This window comes from Tamandua tetradactyla, chromosome 2 (assembly GCF_023851605.1).
Source record: "Tamandua tetradactyla isolate mTamTet1 chromosome 2, mTamTet1.pri, whole genome shotgun sequence".
In the NCBI taxonomy this organism is placed as follows: domain Eukaryota; kingdom Metazoa; phylum Chordata; class Mammalia; order Pilosa; family Myrmecophagidae; genus Tamandua; species Tamandua tetradactyla.
This window is the reverse complement of record NC_135328.1, coordinates 44,423,742-44,445,425: the sequence shown is the minus strand read 5'-3', so window position 1 is coordinate 44,445,425 and position 21,684 is coordinate 44,423,742. Positions and strand designations below refer to the sequence as shown.

At 37.7% G+C, this 21,684-nt stretch overlaps 1 protein-coding gene and 2 pseudogenes across 1 annotated transcript; all 3 read right to left on the bottom strand.

The window, feature by feature from the left end:
• Positions 1-3,043, bottom strand: LOC143656157 (olfactory receptor 1G1-like; annotated as a pseudogene).
• A 4,065-nt stretch (positions 3,044-7,108) lies between these two features.
• Positions 7,109-8,749, bottom strand: LOC143656152 (asparagine synthetase [glutamine-hydrolyzing] pseudogene; annotated as a pseudogene).
• A 289-nt stretch (positions 8,750-9,038) lies between these two features.
• On the bottom strand, positions 9,039-21,349 carry LOC143656144 (olfactory receptor 1G1-like). The gene is given in 5 exon segments (XM_077127976.1): positions 9,039-9,396; positions 11,344-12,037; positions 12,040-12,083; positions 15,171-15,232; positions 21,314-21,349. Coding segments are annotated over 5 exon segments (1,194 nt in total).
• Between the last annotated feature and the right edge of the window lie 335 nt (positions 21,350-21,684).

Below are 21,684 nucleotides of genomic sequence, written 5' to 3'. Positions count from 1 at the left end.
TTATGGAGTAGAGCACTTCTCCCAGCCAAGGAGTCTCCACAAAGCTCCCTTCATGTCCCTGTTCCACAGGCTATAGATAAAGGATTTCAGCATGGGGGTGACACTGTGTATGTCACAGATGCCACCATTCCAGTCTCAGCTGAGTAGGAGGATGAGGGCTGGAAATAAACCAAAAAGAGGGCTCTGTAGAAGAGAGTGACTACTGATAGGTGAGAGCTACAGGTAGAGAAGACTTAGTGCTTCCCCTCAGCAGAGGGGACCCTGAGGATGGTGTGGATGATGTGGGCATAAGAGACCAGGACACAGAGGAGAGGGACCACACCTGAGAGGGCTGCTTCTATGAACATTGTAACCTGCAAGACATGGGTGCTTGAACAGGCAAGCTTGAGGAGTGGGAGAAGATCACAGAAAAAGTGTGGGATAGAATGGGAGGCACAGAAGGAGAATTGAGCCATCTGGAGAGTGAGTGAGAAGGCCAAGAGGTGGGAGCAGATCCAGGATGCAGCCACCAGCAGCAGGCAGCGTTGGGGCCGCATGGTCATGGTGTAGTGGAGAGGAAGGTAAATGGCCACTTGCAGTCATATGCCATCACAGCCAGCAGGGAGTCATCCATCAGGGTCAACGGCATGATAAGAACATCTGCATGAGGCATCCAGTGTAGGAGATGGTGTGCTGCTGAATCTGAATGTTCACCAGCACTTTGGGGACAATGGTACAAGTAATGCAGATATCAGTGAAGGACAGGTTGATCAGGAAGAAGTACATGGGTGTATGGAGGTGAGTGTCAGAGCTGATGGCCAGGATGATGAGAAGGTTTCCCAACAAGGTGAGCAGGTATATGCCCAGGAAGAGCACAAACAGGAACGACTACTCCTCTGGCTGCTCAGAGAAGCCCAGGAGGATGAAGTCAGAAATGTTCATTTGGCTTCTAATTTCTGTCTATGGTAGGGAAATTAGTAATCCTGCTTAAATAATACAAGGTCTGAGAATTACAGAGTCCTGAAGTTTGGTCTGTTTTTCTCTATTTTCTGAGGGGATCAGTTACATTCAGAAGCTGCTATACTGCAGGTGTGCAAATATGTACAAACATGAAGAGTATGAATTATGATAATGAGGCATCTTGATAGGGGTTAGTTTGTGTTCTAGATACTTGTAATATACTGGGTTTTCCCTGTAGATTGCTTCAGTGACTGAACTGGAGCTCACCTCGAAAGAGCCTGTTCAAGTCTTAATGCCTTCTTTTATTTTTTAAAAACAAGTATAAACTATGTCAAATAACAATTACTAAAGCCCCTGTATTATTAACAATAAAATAAGGAAAAATGATTCTATTGCATACAATTATTCAAAGGCCCAAATTTAAAAAAAAGAAAGGATATTAAAGGATTTGGTCAATTCTAAATGGACGTGGAGTAAATTACTGTTATTGATCTAGAGTGGTGACTGAAAGTGAGTCTGAGAACCACCCCTGTCTGAGTGCATAGAGTGAATTGTATTCTGTTATTGCATGGGTGCTAGTTCCTCATCACTGCTGTGGCTTGAGGAAGTGTTGTCTGATACCCATTTCTCCACGATGATCTCATGATTGACTCTCAGGAACCTGATGAACACTAGGGCTAGGGACCACACCTGGTCAAAAGAACCAGGAAATTATTAGCTGAGAAGGAGGAACAAAAGTAGAAGAAGAAAATAGACAGGAGTACTATGGCATGTCTTTGTGTTTGTGTGTATGTGTTGCATGTGAGTGTGTGACTGAGAGATAGTCTGTTCAGTGTCCCTAATCCCATGCCTTAGTTCTTACCTGGAGATGTTGGCCAACCTCAGTCCCTGCCACTATCATCAAGGCAATTTGGTTCAGTGTCCTCTACCCAAGAAGGCATGGTTGGATCTTCAGAGACCTTTCTTCTCTGCAGCAGCAGCAGCTAAGAGTGAAGACTTGGGGTTGGAGGTACCTGATTCAAAATGCAGGAATCACGAGGAACTGTTATCTTTTCATATGGAGTGTCTCCTGGGACCCAATCCCAGACCTCCTAATTAGAGACCAATAGGGCAAATGTCCAACCTCCCAGCTGTCCCCTATAGCCTGTGTCAGTGGCCTACAATATCATCACATCTAATGTATTCATCACTATAATAATTTTTTATAACATTTGCATCACTCCAGAAAAATAAATTAAAAGAAAAAAGAAAACACTCATCCATATCATACCCCTCACCCCTCCCTCTCATTGAGCACTACTATTTCCATCTACCCAATTTATTTTACTCCTTATCTCTTATGTGCTTTCTTTAAAAAAAAAATCCTAGACTCCACCAAGGAGGGGGTACATGTTTTGAACGGTATTCAAAAGCTTCTAAAAGATATAATAATTATAAAATAGACTGTACCAAAAAGACAAAAAAACTTTGATTAAAAAAAAATAAAGTGAAGCAAGGACAAAAATTCAGTTTTATATAAGTGGGTGAGTTTTATATTGCTGTATTTTATCTTTCTGTGTTTCTAAACTTTTTTTCTGATTCATGCCTGAAAATTTTAAGCTGTAAATCCTCTACTTGTATACTAATTTAATATTATTATTTAAAAGAAAACAACTATGTTTTCTGAGTACAATAAGAAAAGCATGCATTTTCTTCCTTAACATATATAGGTTTTGCAATAAGCTAATATTGTATCTACTAGACATTTAAATGAAAAAATATGTATGTTTGCACTTAACCAAATTGACCATATAAAATTTGGTCAATTTTATTTTGACAGTAATCGTGTTTCCTAAGATTTTACCTTGAAGACAGTTTCCAATATCATTTTAGTAACTTAAGTATATAAGGTATACAGGATATGACTTTATTAAGAAAAAAGAGAATAGTTTCATCCTAAAATAAAAGAACTGGTTGTTACAGAATGAAAAGAGGAAATGTAGGACAAAGGGAATTTTATTTCTTGTGGTTGAAGTTTTTTTTTTTTTTTTAACATGGGCAGGCACCAGGAATTGAACCTGGGTCCTTGGGCTTGGCAGGCAAGTATTCTTACCTGCTGAGCCATTGTGGCCCACCTGTGGTTGAAGATTTGATGGTTCAATCTATACAATTTTTGAGAGCCTCAGTATCAAATAGTATACTGATGCAAAACTAGAATCTGTTTTTCCCCTCTATTAAAATGACAATGTTTGTCTTAGATTATTGGTCTAGTCTTAATAAGGGTGATAGAGGTTTCTTTTCTGAAAAGTCAATGAAAAAGTCACAAAGTCTATGTTTTATCAAAATAAGTTTTTTGTAGTTTATGTTATCTTTAGCATGTTTTATTCCTTAATTGCTTAAAAGAAACAAGTCTTCTCACTTCTGAGGACAAAAAAGTTTTGTACCACCAACTATGTTATCTCTTATTTTAATTTAAAAATCTTTTATTGATATATTAATAAAAGAAGAGAGACATGTATTGTTTCATAGTGATCTGTGACCCTATTTAACCAAGTGTTCAATCCTCCTGAAAATGTTTAACATTTTGCCTCTTATATCAAATAATCTGCTTTTTCACCTTGTAAAAGGAGGGGTGCTAAAATTTTTATTTAATGTTAAAAATTGCACAGGAAATTTACAATTAGAAGGGACTTTCTAACCTTCTGTTAGTTGAATTTATGTAAAGTATGATATAGTATACATGTTCTTGAAATTATACAAAGTTCCCAGAAATTTGTCATTTTCTTCACTGTCCATAAAATATCCTAGTACTGATCTGTCTCACTAAATTAAACAACAGTATAATGTTATCAGGCATAACTTCAGTTATTCTTAAAAATATGTTACATGCCACAGAAACAACTAAATTTTCTTTCAAATCACATTATTCCATAATGAACTCTCATTAGATCTTTTACTTGTATAAATAAAACAGTAATTAGTTAATCATAACCATTCTTTGTCTTCTATGTTTCAAGTCTCTTGTTATTACAGGTAATTTTATATTTTATTCTAATGTTTCCTGAAAACACTGGCAATCAGCTACTGGCCAAAATCTTCATCTTCCACAAAAATGACATCACTTAAAGAAACTTAACACTTTAAAACCATACCAAGGAACTGACTGAAGATTTCCAGAAATCTAATGGAAGCTGATGGGTTCAAGAAATTACTAACAAGATTGAGCAGAATAAGAATTAATCACTAACAACTGAATGAATTGATAAATATTGATAAGAAATGATTATGGATTATGTTTGAAATATTGATGATGTCTTAACGTTTAATTTTTTTAAAGACAAGTAATTACTTTTCTTTTTCTCTTAAGCTTTTACAACATTTAACTTTTTCTCCCTGACTAATCCTGTACAATTCAGAAACTCTTGTTAAATATTCTTATTTTCATGAAAATATAATTATTTGCATAAGTTCAATAACAATGTCCTCTTAGTTAACAGGACATAATTAGAGATGCTGGTCATAGTACCAAAGATTTAACTAGAATATCATAATGAAAAATGATGCTGGTGGGAAAAAAATGATGCTGGCTGAATCTTGAATTTAGTCTTTTTTAAAATTATAATTATTATGATGTCTCTTATTCCTTGTCTCATCTCTAGAATAATGGCTACAGCTACTCCATGAGCCATGCTAATGCACCAGATGCTTAATCTTGAAGTTCGTAATTATAAAACTTGTAATGAAGCTAAGCTTAAGTATAAATAATGCCTAAAAGTCACTCCCTAAAAACCTCCTTGTTACTCAAATGTGGCCACTCAAAAGCAAACTCCACAAATAAATTCACTACTTTCACTCCCTACATTTTTTGGGGAAATGATCCTCCCTGAGGTCCAGGGATTAAGATCTTGCACAAAAAGGGGTGAGGAGAAAAGAGACGAAACCAAATCTCTTATGACTAGCAGATTTAAAATGGGATTCGAGAAGGTATTGAGGAAGTTATTTTTAAAGCACACCTAAGCCAGATATCACAAACTACCAAGGTATGCAAAACCAAAGGCAGTGACGTTTCTGAGGTCATCTGGATACCATGAACCAATCACAAGATAAATCAGTGAACATTAATGTGAATGTCTTTTATTCTTTATTATATGGAAGAGTTTTCCTAATATAGGCATTAATTCTTTCTTGAAAATATTTTAAAATTAGAACCTACTGTTTTAGCCTTCTGGGCCAGGAATTCTCTTTGAGGAAAGATTATTCACTACTGATTCAATTTTCTTAATGATTATAGGCCCATTCAGGTTTTAAATTTCTCCTTTCATCAGTTTTGATGTTATATTTTACTTTCCTAGGAATTTGTCAATCTAACCTAAAAATTAAATTTATTGGCATAATATTATTTACAACATTCCCTTTATTTTAAAATCTGAAGAAATGTCACATTTTATCCCTGTTATTGGTTATTGGTAGGCTTTTCTCTTAATCAGTTTCACCACAGAGGGGTGAATTTCATTCATCTTTTAAAAAAATAATCTTTTAGCTTCTTCCAAGATTCTCTATTGAGTGTGGTTTTCTATTTATCTTTTTTGCTTTCATGCTTATTAATTCTTTTCTTTTATGCTCCTTGCATTGATTTTTTTGTATGCTATATGGTGGGGGTACATTTCTTTCTTTTTCCATGTGAGTATCATTATTGCAGCACCATTTGTTGAATTTTTTTGTTTGTTTGTTTATTCAGGAGGTACATGGGCCATGAATTGAACTGGGTCTCCAGCATGGCAGGTGAGAATTCTACCACTGAACTACCCTTGCACCCTCTCCTTGCATTGATTTTGCTGTTCTTTTTTTAAACTTCTGTATTAGTTAGGGTTCTCTAGAGAAACAGAATCAACAGGGAACACTTGCAAATATAAAATTTATGAAAGTGTCTCACATGACCGTAGGAACACAGAGTCCAAAACCACAGTGCAGGCTGCGAAGCTGATGACTCCGATGGATGGCCTGGATGAACTCCACAGGAGAGGCTCACCAGCCAAAGCAGGAATGCAACCTGCCTCCTCTGAGTCCTCCTTAAAAGGCTTCCCATGAATGCATTTAGCATCACTAATTGCAGAAGACACTCCCCTTTGGCTGATTACAAATGGAATCAGCTGTGGATGTAGCTGACGTGATCATGACTTAATCCTATGAAATGTCCTCATTGCAATAGACAGGCCAGTGCTTGCCCAATCAGATGAACAGGTACCACAACTTGGCCAAGCTGACACCTGTCCCTAACCATGACAACTTCTTTAGGTGGATCCTCAGTTCAGTTCATTACATGACAGCTATTTTCCTTTTCTTTTTTTTTTTTTTTTTTAACATTTTCATGTATGGCTATAAATTTCCTCCATATGTTTTAATTGCATCCCACATGTTCTGAAGTACAACATATTTGTTGTCAAAGGACATAAAAATAATTTTTAATGTCCATTATTATTTTTTCTTTTAATACTAGATTATTCCTAGGTGTGTGTCCTAACTACTAAGTATATGGGGATTTTAAATTTATTTTTTTGCTATTAATTTTTAGTTTAATTACATTTTAGCTGATTTCAAACCTTTGGTATTTATTGAGATTTTCTTTATGGCTCATGTTTTGTAAATCTTCCTTATGTACTTGAAAATAACGTGTTCTTTGCAAGTGTTGAACGTCATGTTCTATTCATGCACATTTGTGTTTTTAAAATTTTCTGTATCTTTATTGATTTTTGTGTACTTGTTCTATCAATTACTCAGAGAAGTGTATTAAAATCTTTTGTTAAGTGGAATATGTTAAATTGTTATGTACCCCAGTAAAAAACAAAACAAAAAACATGTTCTTAATTCCATTACTATGGGTGTGAACCCCACTGTAAATAGAACCTTTGAAGATGTTATTTTTAGGTAAGGTATGACTGACTAAATTAGGATGTTTCTTTTTTTTTTTTTTTAATTTATGTGAAGACTTATTTTCTCAAAATAAGTCTTTCTTATTTACCCAAAGCAAATGTGGGTAGTAGGCTCTCCTTACCCCTCTTCCCACTCTCAACCCCATTCTCCTTCACAAGAAGAAATTTCCTTTAATGTTTAATGGTAATGTTCTCTATAGCTCAGAGAGCACCTCAACTTTCACAGTTGACTTGTAAGGGGTCAGAGTAGGGCAGAAAGGCTAGAGGTATCGATCCAGTTGGGCATCCAATGATGGGCCGGCCAACCAGTCATTCCAGCCTGCGTAGTGGTGTTCAAAGATATCATGATAATAATAACCTTCTTTAGTTTTAGGAGTGTTCCAAGGAAACTTTCGTGCTGAAGTTGCCATCATTACATCATCAACCTGATATTCAATATATTCCTGTAAATTCCTAAACCAGGAATTCTTCGCTGAGGTTATTCTAACACCAAAGGCTTCTTTTGGTCTCTAGAGAATTTCTGTGGGTGTCAGGTTAGAATCTCTCAGGAGATATTTTCTATTCAATCCTTTCTATTCAATGACACCATTTATGGTAACAAGTAATAAGAAAAGTGATGGTGATCCAGGAATGGGACTCAGTACAAGGCCATGGCAGCAGTAGTTCGATCTATATAGAGAACATCAAACAGAGTTCTTTCAGAAGCTTCCCACTATTTTCTTCAGCTTTCTCAGCATAAGGAGCCTTGTGGAAATATATATAACCTTGTGTAAGTTAATCTGAACTTTCTCCAGAGAAGATCACCATACTGTCTGTGTTCTTCTGAGTATAACTGGCAATTAAATACAGACCTACTGAAGCATGAACTTATAATATCACAAGTTTCCAAAGCAAATATGGCTTCATACAGGACCTGAATGCTTTCCTCAGAATTAAAGAGGACTTCATGGTGTTCACTTCCCATATGATTTGCCACCTTTCTAGCAGCAGTAAAGCAGGACTGGCTTCTATGTCAATTGTCAATGTCTAGAGAGGATACTGTGTTTGGGCCTCTTTTAGCTACTTCAGCAAGGTTATTGCAACCAAGCTGGAATCCAAACCTCCTGATAAAAGGCAGTCAAGCCTTTCTTTGTCATCAAACCTTTCTTAATAGCATTCCCAAAAGGACCTGGAGGTTGCTCTTCACAGTTTCTATCTCAAAACTGGGAATACTTTCTCCACACTGTCATAGAGGGCATGCAGAAGCTCATCTATACATGAACAGTGATGATATTTAACCATGTTTACTGATGTGACTTGGTCAATGGGCTTTAAATTCAAAACTTCATGGTGTCATGGAAGAAGAAACTTCATTTTCAAAAAAGAGTCCAGAAGTACTTAAAGTTAACAAGACATTTAGCTAATGAAAACGGTTCCAAAAATCCATCTTCTTGAATAATAAAGGTATGCATGAAAAAAATAGGCTAGGAATATGGGAAAAATAGCCCTACATAAACTATGGACAATAGTTAGTAGTATTACTTTAATAGTGTTTCATCAATTGTAATAAATGTAACTATACTGTTAAAAAATAGTAGAATGATAAAAGTGCTATCATCAATTGTGTCAAATTTTCCTTAAGAATGGAAGAGTTGGAGGGGGGAGGATAAGTATATGGGAATCCTATATTTTAAACATGATTGTTCTGGAAATCCACAATCCTGTAAAATAAAAGCAAATACCACATCCAGCATATACATTTGTTCAATTCCTCCATAGTTATCACTATGAAGGATTATCTCACCTTCTCTTTTGGTCTGGTAATCAGATTCAAAATAGTATTGCATCTCTTTATGGTTGTAGATTTCACCATTGTAAGAGAGCCACAGATAAAGGTATTTCTTCTGTCGAATTGACCGCATTCCAAGCAACTGGTTGACTACTGCCAACCGGTGAAATCTAAAGCAGCTCTTGGTGTATCCTGTGATTTCTCCAAGCAAAATGCATCTGGACCCCTGCTCAGGCACCAAACTGAGAAGCAATCATGGTGCCGCAGACGGTCCAAATGCCACGCATGGTGGAGTGTTGCCTCTGGCTTTCTAGGTGGCTGCTGCCTCCTCCTTCTCCTCTAAGCGAGTCTCCCTGCCTCAGCTCACTCATTCCTCTATCCCTCTATCCCTCAAGGGGTCTCGACAGAGCCTTTCCTCGTGGCTAGTTACTAGACGCGCAACTATCAGGAAGCGCCGGCCTGCACTCCATTCCACAGGGGTTGCAGCAGCGGTGGGGCGCCCCAGACCCCACTGGGCCTGTGCAGGCCCTAGATCGCAGCATCCCCCTCCCCGGCCCTGGGATGCCCCTGGCAGGCGGGAGGGCACGGGCGGGCTTGCCTGGTTGCGAGCAGGCCAGGCTGGCGGAGGGGCGAAGGTGCAATGTGCGAAGTTGAGGTATACCGGTCAGGATGGATCTTAAGCCTGTTCCCGGAGACCTTGTAAGGAGAAAACCATGGAAGGACCAGGAGCCGGAAGCTGGAACCCGAAAGTCCCCGGGACGCCGGAAGTCAGTGAGGAACCTGGAAGGGAAAGGAGAGGACGTCGCCAAAAAATATAAGGGTTGCCAGTGTGCCAGAATTCCCCCTGGGAGGAAGAAAGCCTTTCTGCCTCTGAAACTGTGAGTCAACCCATTTTGTGGTATTTGCCGTAGCAGCTTGGAAACTTAGACTGTCAAAAACTTGAATTGAAATGAATAGTCATTTGATAATAGTCCTATATTTTCTATTGTGCATGGTTTTTCAACTTTTGTTTCCAATTATTTTGCTAGAAACAGACTCCGAAAACCAAAGTATAGACGAAGTTTATTGAACTAAAGTGGCATTAATGTGGAATAGCCAAAGAAGTTTACTATTTAAAAGGCAGGTTTTGGGCAGGCAGTAAATATGGCTGCTGGGAACAGAGAGGAATGGAGAGGGGGAGCAAGGGAGAGTGAGATACTAGAGTTATTTGGGGCAGGATGTCCTTGGGCCATGTTTCCTTAATTTTGCAACTTGGACAGGCAGGTTGTCTTGGTAGAAGGGGGGCTATCTAGTGAAAATAAGCAGACTTGTTTCTTTTCTTCAGGGTCTGAGGTCTTAGCGACTTGAAGTAAGGATTATTGGTATGTCAGCCTGACTCAGTTCTTTGTTTCTTCTTTGTAATTCCTTGGATAAAAAGTTCAAGCATATCAAATTGATTCATGAAGCTATCAACCATTCAATTTTCACACACTATTTCTATATTTTTGTGGTTCCAAGTAAACATTTTTTCAAATTGGAAATAGCATTATTTTATTTATATGTAAATGCTTATTAAAAGAACAGAAAATGTAAAGAAAATAAAATTAGCCACAATGCCACCCACAGGAAATATACTTTTATACATCTGTTATAAAGATCTTTTGAACTAAAAGAGCCTGTTTGAGATAAGAGAAAAGTGGTTAATTTTAGGAACTGGAATCCAAGTGGAAGAGATACAATCAGAGGAGGAAAAGTTACTGTGATGCTACCTTAGCTGTTAGATTACAATCTTAGATTGCTTCTGATGTAATCTTAGAGAGCCAAATGCTCATAAAGAGTTAATGATAATATAGAGACAACTCGAGTTAGAAGATAAAGTTAAAAAATGTAAGGTACCTGTTGTATTTTCTCAACAAAGTAAAAGAGCAATTAGAAAAACACAGAAGGAAATGTTATAAAATACTGATTGTGGTTGTTTTTAAATGGAGATATATGAGTGTTTTCTCTTTTTTCCCTACTTGTTTGTATTTTACTTGTTTACTATAATAGACATGCATTGTTTTTCAATACAGGCAAAATATAAGGCAGAATATAAATGCTGAAGAATGAGAGACTTGTCATGACAACTATAAATATTCACTACCAGAGATTTGGATCTAACCCCAGTTGTGTGATTTTGGACCAGTTTCCTGATTTATCTGTGCCTAGTTTCCTCCTCTTGCTGTCTTTTAATTCAAGCTAATAGCCTTCTCCATGTGGCGGATAATCCTTCTGAGTAAATTTCTTCCAAAACTGAAATTGGAAATAATCCCTTCAGTTTGGAGCCCTTAAACCTTCTTAGGTCTTGTCAACATTTCTTGTAGTTAGGTGGACCCTTTAGACATAGAATTAACTGCTGACTGGTTTTCCTCTAGAATCTAGGTTTTTTCTGTTTTCATTCTTTGGGTCGTTCCCAACTGTCTGGTTCTTGGATACCTGTACCCACTAAATCAGGTCACCCTGTAGGGATTCCTGGCCACTCCCTCTCTCCAGGCTGTGGCTTTGTCTTTGGCTCTATCCTGGTCCAGCCATGTCAAGCCTCCTCTGTGTGTTAAACCTACTTGTGATGCATCCGTCTGCCCTGAATGCGAGCCTTTCAAAATTACAATGGAGAAATCTACTGAGGATGGCATTTCAAAAAGCCTGGGCTTCTACACTGGAGAAGTTCTTTAAGGAGTGGAGCATTTTCCCCACCCAGGGAGTTTTCACGAAGCTCCCTTCATGTCCATGTTCCTCAGGCTATAGATAAAGAGATTCAGCATGGGGGTAACCACCATGTATATCACAGATGCCACCATTCCAGTCTCTGTTGAGTAGGAAGATGAGGGCTGGAAATATACCAGAAAGAGGGTCCCATAGAAGATGGTGACTATTGATAGGTGAGAGCTACAGTTAGAGAAGACTTTGTGCTTCCTTTCAGCAGAGGGGACCATGAGGATGTTGTGGATGATGTGGGCATAAGAGACCAGGACACCACTAAGAGGAATCATGCCTGAGAGGACTGCTTCTGTTAACATGGTGACCCGAAAGTTATGGGTATCTGAACAGGCATGATTGAGGAGTGGAAGTACATCAGAGAACAAGTGTGGGATGGATTGGGAGGCACAGAAGGAGAATTGAGCCATCAGGAGAGTGAGTAAGGAGGCCTGGAGGTGGGAACAGAGCCAGGATGCAGCCACCAGCAGCAGGCAGCATTGGGGCTGCGTGGTCATGGTATAGTGTAGAGGAAGGCAGATGGCCACATTGTGGTCATATGCCATCACGGCCAGCAGGAAGTCATCTAGCATAATCAATGCCATGAAGAAGTACATCTGCATGAGGCAGCCAGTGTAGGAGATGGTGTGCTGATGAGTTTGGATGTTCACCAGCATCTTGGGTGCAATAGTACAAGTAAAGCAGGTCTCACGAAGGATAGGTTAGCCAGGAAGAAGTACGTGGGGGGTGTGGAGCTGCAAGTCAAAGCCAATGGCCAGAATGATGAGCAGGTTTCCAAGCATAGTGACTAGTTACATGCCCAGAAAAAGCATGAACAGTAGAGGCTGCTGCCTTGGGTGCTGAGAGAAACCCAAGAGCAGGAAGTCTGAGATGATTGTTTGGTTTTTAGTACCCATTTGTAGCAGAAAAATCTTGCTTTAGTGTAGATAGGCTATAAAAGAAGTTAATTGAGTCCTCTGACCTTTTTTCTGCATTCTTATAAAGATCACAGAGATGAACTGGTGCCTTTTGATAGTGGGCATGTAACCATGTGCAGAGTTGCAAACTGAATTATGATAGTGAAAGATTTAGATGGGGTGAACTTTGTATTCTAGTTGTCTAGTGAATTATCCTGTAGCCTCCTGAAAGAGGTGAACCTAGGATCAGCTGGGAAGTTCCTAAGCCTTAGTTTCCTTTTCTTTTTTAAATAGCAAGCTCTTTCATAGGCTTTTGAAGTTTGAATAAGATAATTTTGGGTCCATCTGTTTGCTATAGACAAACAGATGTGTGTATGTATGTGTGTTTGGTGGAATAGAAAGGATAACAATTTACACGAAGTCATAGCTGCAATTCAGCTTCTTTTGTAGACGTATCAAATGAGTTAGTGTGAATAAAATAACTTTATTAACTGAAAAGTGTAAATAAAGGTTCCATCAACTGACATCAACATCGTCAGTTATTAGGGATGTTGGTTTTGGTGACTTGTAGTCTAGATAGGTGTCCTTTCTCTGCTGTTACTGCCTGTGTGTTCCCCTGAAACATACACATCTTATTCAGTCTGAGCTTCAGTTTCCTACTAGGATATGTGCACACTTTATTTAATTACTCCAGATAATCAATGAGATGACATATTCAGAGCACTAACACAGAGGGGGGCTTCAATACACTGTGATAATACTTATTACTGTTGGTGGTGGTAGTAGAAAGAAATGGAATCTGGGGTGCCTGATGCACTGAAAAATGATTGACAATATGCCTCCCAGCTCTTAAACCTCACTTTCCTTTTATGTTTTAGGAAATAATTTACTTCCTCGAAGCCTGATTTCTTATTGTAAGATGTAGTTATAACTCTACCACATAGGACTTTGTAAAGCATCAAAATCCCAGAATTAGGTGAAGATCTATTCAGGACCCATTATATAAAATTGAAATGAGAGATTCTCACATTTACATTTGGTCAGCGCAGAAGGATGAAGACATGAACAGGCAATGGCAGCATGACTTAAGCCATGCTCTTTGATGTAGTGATAAAACACACTCTCTATAGGATTGTGGTAGTTAGATTCAGTTGTCAGCGTGGCCAGGTGAAGGCACCTAGTTCTGTTGCTGTGGACTTGAGCTAATGGTAGGTGAACCTCATCTGTTGCTAATTACATCTGCAGTTGGCTAAGAGGCGTGCCTGCTGCAATGAATCTTGTTTGACTTAATTGACTGGTGCTTAAATGAGAAAGCAGAATGTAGCACAGCCTAAGCAGCTGGGCATTCCTCATCTCAGCACTTGCAGCTCAGCCCAGGCCTTTGGAGAAGCAGAAAGAGGTCACCCCGGGGAAAGTTGTTGGAACCCAGGGGCCTGGACAGAAGGCCAGCAGAGACCATCCTGTGCCTTCCTATGTAAGAAACCTCAGTTGAAAGTTAGCTGCCTTCCCTCTGAAGAACCAACAAAATAAATCCCCTTTTATTAAAAGCCAACCCTTCTCTGGTGTGTTGCATTTGGCAGCTAGCAAACTAGAACAAGGATACAAAGTTTCATTTAACACTAGCCCTTTTATGGGCTGTGACATTGAATGAATAGCTCATTTTTTCTTGGCTTCATTTTCTACATCTGCTTGAAGGAGATGATAATATTTTTATATTTTATAGGGTGTTGTGAGGATTGAATTAGGTAAGATTGTACAGAACTAGAGCAATGACTGGCTCCTATAAAATGCTTGTCAAATGTAAATTTTTCTTGATATTATTGTTTCTCTTGTAGAATTTTTAAAAATGTGGTGTGTTTTCTAGGGTAACCAATTAATCCCTTGGGTTTTCCCAGGATTTTCCTAATTTTAAAACTGAAAGTCCCTGTATGCTTAATTTCATGTGTTAACTTGGCTTTGCTATGGTGATCAGTTGTTTGGTCAAGCAAGCAGTGGTCTGATTGTTACTGTGAGGGTATTTTTTGGATTTAAATTATTAGTCATTTGATTTTGCCTTTGGCTTATTACATCTTTTCAGCAAAGGAGATTGCCTTAAGCAGTGAGAGAAGTCTTTACCAATTAATTGAAAGCCTTAAAGGAAGAAATGGTGATTGCAGCAATCAGAAAGATGAATTTCAATCTCTACTTCAACGTGACTAATACAGTCCCATTTCCCAGGAAACTACCCAGTCCTGGGAACACTACAATGGCTGGTCAGTCTATACATGATTTCCTGATCACTATCTGTGGGGAGTTTAGCTTTGAAAACTGTAAATTTCACTTAAAGATTCAAAGCTACTATTGTCATCAGTATCATCTTCGTGACCATTGGGTAATCATGACTTGACTCTGTGATACCATGACAAAGCTTCCAACTGCACTCTCTTGGTCAAATCATTTAGCTTCTACCAAAAATAATTCTGAGGCTTAAGTTAAAAAAAAACAGTGCTTGGTGAACTATTACTTGCTTTGGAAATTGTTATTTCTTTGGGTGGTAGCATATAATGATTCTGAAAGCTACTCATGATTGTGTGGGCTGAGAGTGAATTGTCCATGCATAGTAAAGGAGCTTTGGGCCTGTTATTGTACAGTTACAATATCTTGGCTACTGCCAGGGGTCTGGGGAAAGCTGATCTGCATTGACTTAAGGCTGGATTCTCAGGCAGTTCATGAATTTTGAGTCTGCTCTCTTGAGTCAAGGATAGATTTGGCTGAGTGAGTAAAGGGCAGAAAGGAGGAAGGAATAAGAGAGAAATTGTGTGTGTGTGTGTGTGTGTGTGTGTGTGTGTGTAGTGCTCCCCATCTCTACCCCCTCCATCCTTGTGTGAAATTCTGGCCATCCTCGGATCCCATCATCAGTGAAGAGATTGAATATCCTTCCCCTACTTGGTCTGCCTGCCATACTTCTCCTTAAGAGCACTGGCTGAAGTCACAGAGCTCTTCTTTTCCTGAAGCAGACAGCACAGACTGAAAATTTTAGGCACAGGAGGCAGGAAGAGCTGTTGGCTTTTCACATGGAGTGTCCCCTGGGACCCAATCCCAGACCTTCTAGTTAGAGACAAGATGGGGCAGGTGTTGAACCTCTCAGCTGTCCCCTGTGGGCCCTGGAGTCCTGAATCCCCTCAGTGCCAGAGTAGCCAGTTCTGGGAACTGAGAGCCTGCTCTTTGTACCCCTTCCCTAGGCAAGAGCATGAGGATTCATTTCCTCCATCCTAACCTGCCATGAAGTACACACATTCTAATGATTTCAATCCTTATGAAGAAAACTTATCATTTCCCATCATGTAAATAAGAATAATTGAGTAGAGTAGATTTGGTGTAGGATCATCAGTGCAACCAATGCATTAAAATTCCTACAGTTCTGTCATGTGGAGAAAATGAACAGATTTGTTCCTTGTGAATGCAGAGGCTACTTTTTCCTACTCTGTGAATTATGTGCACACTTCATGTGTTATTGTGGATAATCAATGAGATGACATATTCAAAGCACCAGATAAGATCTGTAACATCATAAGTAAAATCTGCAGAAGGTATAGGGGCACTGATCTGGCCTCCATAGAAGTATTTATTTCTAATTTTAAATTGTGGAATACGTAATATATTTAAAAAGCATATAAAACATATAGGACCAATTTTCTATTGTGAAATTGTAACCAATGTCAAACTCTGAAATAATTTCTACAACTAATTGTGGAGCTGTGCTTTGAAATTTGTAGCTTTTTTGATTATATGTTATTTTTCACCAAAAAAGAAAGAAAAAAATGTCGATTGTAATGATAAAACAAATATTTAAGCCCTCTAGCCTCCTATATTCTGGAGCAGCTAGAAGGAAAAATATAAGAGGATCATATGGTAGCCCATGACAAACTCTGGGATCTGTACTGTAATTACTTGTTGAAGAGTGCTTTGAAAACTTGCTTTTTTATTTCTTTGCTTTGTATATATGTTATACAATAAAAAAAGTTAAAAAACATATAGGAACAATTTTCTTATAGTTTGCCATCTGTATATGGATGCATAATCATGTATTGTTTATATTTGCCTATTTTAGTCCTTTCCATGAATGGAATAATTTGGCTTCTTTCACTCAGTATTACGTTTTTGATATTCATTCATGTTAATACTTGTTGCTACATGGCATTCTTTTTCACTGCTGTGTGGTAAAGGTCCACACATTCTTATCCAGTATCTTTAGGTCTTTTGATTTTGAAATGCAGAATGTATCCAATTTTTGAAAGGAACATTGTGAATATATTATCTATTATGTGATACTACCAGTGAGTTCAGGGGCTACACACCATATTCAAGCACATTGATATTTTAACAAGCAAACTGCATGTGGATATTCATACCCAGTGGGATATATAAAGATTTTTAAATAGCCACATGTCAGTCCAGAATAGGTTTTGCCACAAAATGAGTTAACTGAATCTGTTCAACATAACTTTAATTGATTTTTGGATTTTAGGATTGCCGCTAAGGAATTGTGAACTTACATTGTATTGTGGGATTGCATCATAATATATTTACACATTCTAATGTTGATGGGCATTTGGGTTTGTTGCCAGACTTTTGCCATTCTTTTTTTCAAAAAATTTTTATCTCAAGTGGAATTTCTTATATTTACTAAAGATGTGTAAGCGGTATTTGAATACAAGTGGCATGGCCTTCTCTATTGTGAGACCATCATTTCTCTAAGGGGAGCATCTCCATAATAGCAATGATTTATCATTCCTTTGTTCTATTTTTTTTTTTTTAACTTTAATTGCATAATGTAACATATATACAAAGCAAGGAAAGAAAAAAAGCAATACTTTTCAAAGCACTCTTCAACAGGTAGTTACAGGACAGATCCCATAGTTTATCATGTTTTTCCTTCTAGCTACTCCAGAATATAGAAGGTTAGAAGGCATAAATATTTTTTATCATCACAATTGACTTTTTTTGTGAAAAATAACATATATACAAAAAAGCAGTAAATTTCAAAGCACAGCACTGCAGTTAATTGTAGAGCATATTTCAGAGTGTGGCAAAGGTTACAGTTCGACAAGTTGAGGTTTTTACTACTAGCTGCTCTAAGATACTGGAGATAAAAGAGAGAACAATTTAATGATTCAGCAGTCATATTCATTTGTTAAATCTGTATAACTCCACTATCACGTTTGATCTTTCTATCCCTCTCTTTAGGGGTGTTTGGCTATCACTATTCTTACTTTTTCATGTTGGAAGGGTCTGTCAGTTATACGGGGTAGGGAGATGAATCTCTGTGATGTTCTGAGGAGGCTGGGCCCTCTAGGTTTCAGGACTTATCTGGTCCAGGGGCCCATCTGGAGATTATAGGTTTCTGGGAGTTTACTCTAGTACATGGAACCCTTGTGGAATCTTACATATTGGCCTAGGTGTTCTTTAGGATTGGCTGAAATGGTTCTGGTTGGATTTGGCAGGTTATGATAGGTAGCAATGTCTAACTGAAGCTTGCACAAGAGCAACCTTCAGAGTAGCCTCTTGTCTCTATTTGAACACTCTCTGCCACTGATACTTTATTAGTTACACTTCTTTCCCCCCTTTTGGTCAGGATGGAATTGTTGATCCCATGGTGCCAGGCCCAGTCTCATCCTGGGAGTATCTCCCATGCCACCAGGGAGACATTCACTCCTGGATGTTATGCCCCAGTAGTTGGGAGGGCAGTTATTTCACTTGCAGAATTGGGCTTAGTGAGAGTGAGGCCACATCTGAGCAACAAAAGAGGTCCTCCAGAAGTAACTTTTAGGTACACCTATCAGTAGGCTAAGCTCCCCTGCCTACAAAAGCTTCACAAGAGTAAGTCTCAAGATCAAGGGATGGCGTATTGATTTGGGTTTCCCTAAAGTTTGACCCCGTATCGGGGGATTCCCTCATGGTAAAATTTAATAGTTCCATATTTTTGCTCCCATTCCTCAAGGGACTTTGCCATTACTTTTTGATTGTCTGCTTGATATACTCTAGGATGTATCCAAGCATTACATTAAGTTATACAGGACTAAAGGACCTCTTTCTTATTCCGTGTTTCAGATGTTCAAATGAGTTAAATAGATAGGTTGTTAGATTATGTGCTACAGAAATTATACCTTTCTTCCTTTAGTCTCAAAGAGTCTGTGTGTTTCTGAAATACAATGTCTTCATTACCCTGTGATCTGAATTACTTTAACCCCAACCTGATCAGCTTCATTCTTATCTCTAAATATCAGGTTATACATATATAAAGCAGTCTGTCAAATTCCAGAAATAATAATTACTACTCTGGACTAAATGTGTCTGCTATAAAAGCTTACAATCTAGGCCCCTGTTTTCTTATAAGCATTTCCTAAAGGAGACCATGCCATAATTGTTCTTTCATTTCTGGCTTATTTTGCCTCAGTAAATGTCCCACATATTCATTCACATCGTTGCATGCCTCATGACTTTGTTCCTTTTGTAACAGCACAACATTTGATCATATGCATATACCATTGTTCACCAATCTGCTTCTCAGTCACTGCATCTTTCAGCCACCTGCATTCATCATGCATCATGTGGAGGGTCCAAAGTCCACAGTCCATCAGCATTCTCTATTTTAGATAATTTCATTAATCCCAAAAGACAGAAAACCAATAATCACACCCTCACCAAATAGAAAAACTAAACCTCCTCTTAACTCTTGTCCCTCCCCCCATTATTTACCTCTACTGTTGGTAGTGCTGATGTTTTCCTTTTAAACATAGCCCATAGCATGCCTATTATTGCTATTTTAGTAATAGCCCAAACTTCATTAGTCCAGCACAAATGGCTGGGAAACTAGAATTTTGTTTCCTGTTTCTTCTATACCAAGTTAAGTTATATAAAACTTAAAAATCAAATAAGAATTAATGAGGGCCGAACATCAGTTTTGAATGGCCCTTATCTCTTTTTATTGTTTAGTAAAAGAATACTTTAATGTAGTTCCCAGAGTGGTGGTCAAATTGAGTTGACAGTCATCAGTCTAGAACATTATGTTAATTAAATTATTGTGCTTAAGAGAAATTTTGAATTTAACTGTAATAGTTATGAATACAAAGTTAGTAGGATATAATTGCCCTGAAATATTTACCACATCTTTATTTCTTGAAGATTTTTATGACATTGTCGATATATATTCTGACATCTCATTTTCTTTAGAAATGGTCAGTAAAATTGATAGTCTTTTTTATGACACTGAAATCTTTAGCAGATTAAATAATAGTTTAAAAATTTGAAATAATTTAAGATTTATAGAGAAACGTTGCAGTTATGGTACAAGGGACATTTTTTTTTAATTTTAAGAGTTAGTTCATAGCCTGATGCCCTGTCTCCCTTGAACACTTGAGTATGTTTTTCCTACACACAAGAACATTCTTCTGCATAATGACAATACAACTATCAAAACCAGGAAATAACATTGATAAATTGCTACATTTAAGCTTTGGAACCCATTCCAGTTTCACTGATAGTCCTTCTAATGTCAGTGGAGTCCTTCTTTCCCATGCAGTGCCCTAAATTTAATATGAAAGGAATAGCAAAAACATCTAGTTCAGTATTGTGCATTACATAAAACTCACTTCTTTAGTTTCTTTCAGTCTATAACAATTCCTCAAACTTAAGCTGACTTTCATAGACCTAACAGTTTTGAAATTATAGGCCAGTTATTTTGTATCATGTTCCTCAATATGGGTTTATCTTATGTTTTTTCTCATTTAATGTATTTTATTTATTAACTCTGAAATAGGAAACAAAAAGTTATTTTAAAACTAAAAATAAAAATGGTTAATAAAATTAGTAAAAAATGCATTTAGTGAAAAGCCTCCCTTTTTCGCAGCCATCCAAGTTCACCTCCTGGAAGGGACTCAATGGTATCAGGTTCTTGCATATGCTTGAGTTGTTTTACGCATGTTCTCCTCCCTTTAAAAAAATAATTGGTTGCATAATATACTCATACTGTTAAATCATGCGCTTTTCAAAATAGTTACGATGCATTTGAGACATTGTTTTCTATCAGTACATACCAGGCTTTTTTTCTGTTGTCCCAGTTGCATAGTGTTCTACTGTATTAGTCTTATGGTATGTATTTAGGTTGCCTCTGGTTGCTTGCTACCAGAACAACAATACAAAGAATCGTAACCTTGAACAAACATCAAGAATCACAGTATTCGTAGAAATTCTCAGAAATGGAATTGCTGGGTTAAAGGGTAAGTACATTTATATGTTTTGGTAGATGTGGTAAAAGGTCTGATATTTTTTTTTAATGCAATTTTATTGAGATTTTCTCACACTGTACGAACCATCTTTAGTACACAGTCACTGGCTCACAGTATCATCACATAGTTGTGCATACAACCCCATTGATATTTTCTTATGATTTGATTCAGGCTTTGCATGTTTGGCAGGAGTATTATATAAAGAAACTTTGTTCCAGAAGCAATACTTTGTTTTTCTCATTGCATTCTGTCAGGTATCCTATTAGATTTTGAATTGTCCCATAGTTTATCATATTCATTTGGATTACTTGATTAAGGTGGTGTCCTCTAGGCTTTTCTTTTGTAAAGTTATTTTTCCTCTTTGTAAGCAATAAATATTTTATGTAGTGATATCTTGAAATTATGTAAATATCCCATTTCTCACTAAAATTTCCATCTATTCTTTTACTTATATAAATATGGGCTCATGGTTTCTTATTTTATTCAGCGAGTTATAATTTATTCTCTGTCCTTTTGACATGATTCCCATCATTCTTTGAATACTTTCTTGATTCACAGCAAGATATTCCACCCTCATCTTGTACCAGCATGCTCCAGTCCTGGAATTAGTTGTTTCTCTAAAAATTCAGATATTGTGGATTTGATTATGTACCCCAATTCAGACATTTTTATTATTTTTTTTTTACATGGGCAGGCACCGGGAATCGAACCCAGGTCCTTCAGCATGGCAGGCAAGCATTCTTGCCTGCTGAGCCACCGTGGCCCAGACATTTCTTATTTTTAACCTGCTGCCCATCTTACCTTTATGCACTCCAGCATCACATGCTGGGTTTCCATCAAGCATTGACACTTTTCTCATCCCATTTGAAATCTGATTCCCCTTGCCATGTTGTCTCTTAACACTGACACCTGTCTCACCTGCTTGGGTTTTGACTGTCCACACTGGGCTTCTCTCTTGTATGCAAGCCCTCTATCTGGTCCCACTTGGGTTCTAATATTCTATCAAAGACTGAGGAGTAGAGGAGAAGTTGGGGAAGCATTTTATAATCTATTAGGTTATTTCTAACCATGACTCCTTTTATTTATATGATAAAGACAACTTCAAAAGTCTTCTCTTTTTTGCTTATGAGATTCTATTAGTACTTTTGAGGAGATAAGCTATGATTTATTTG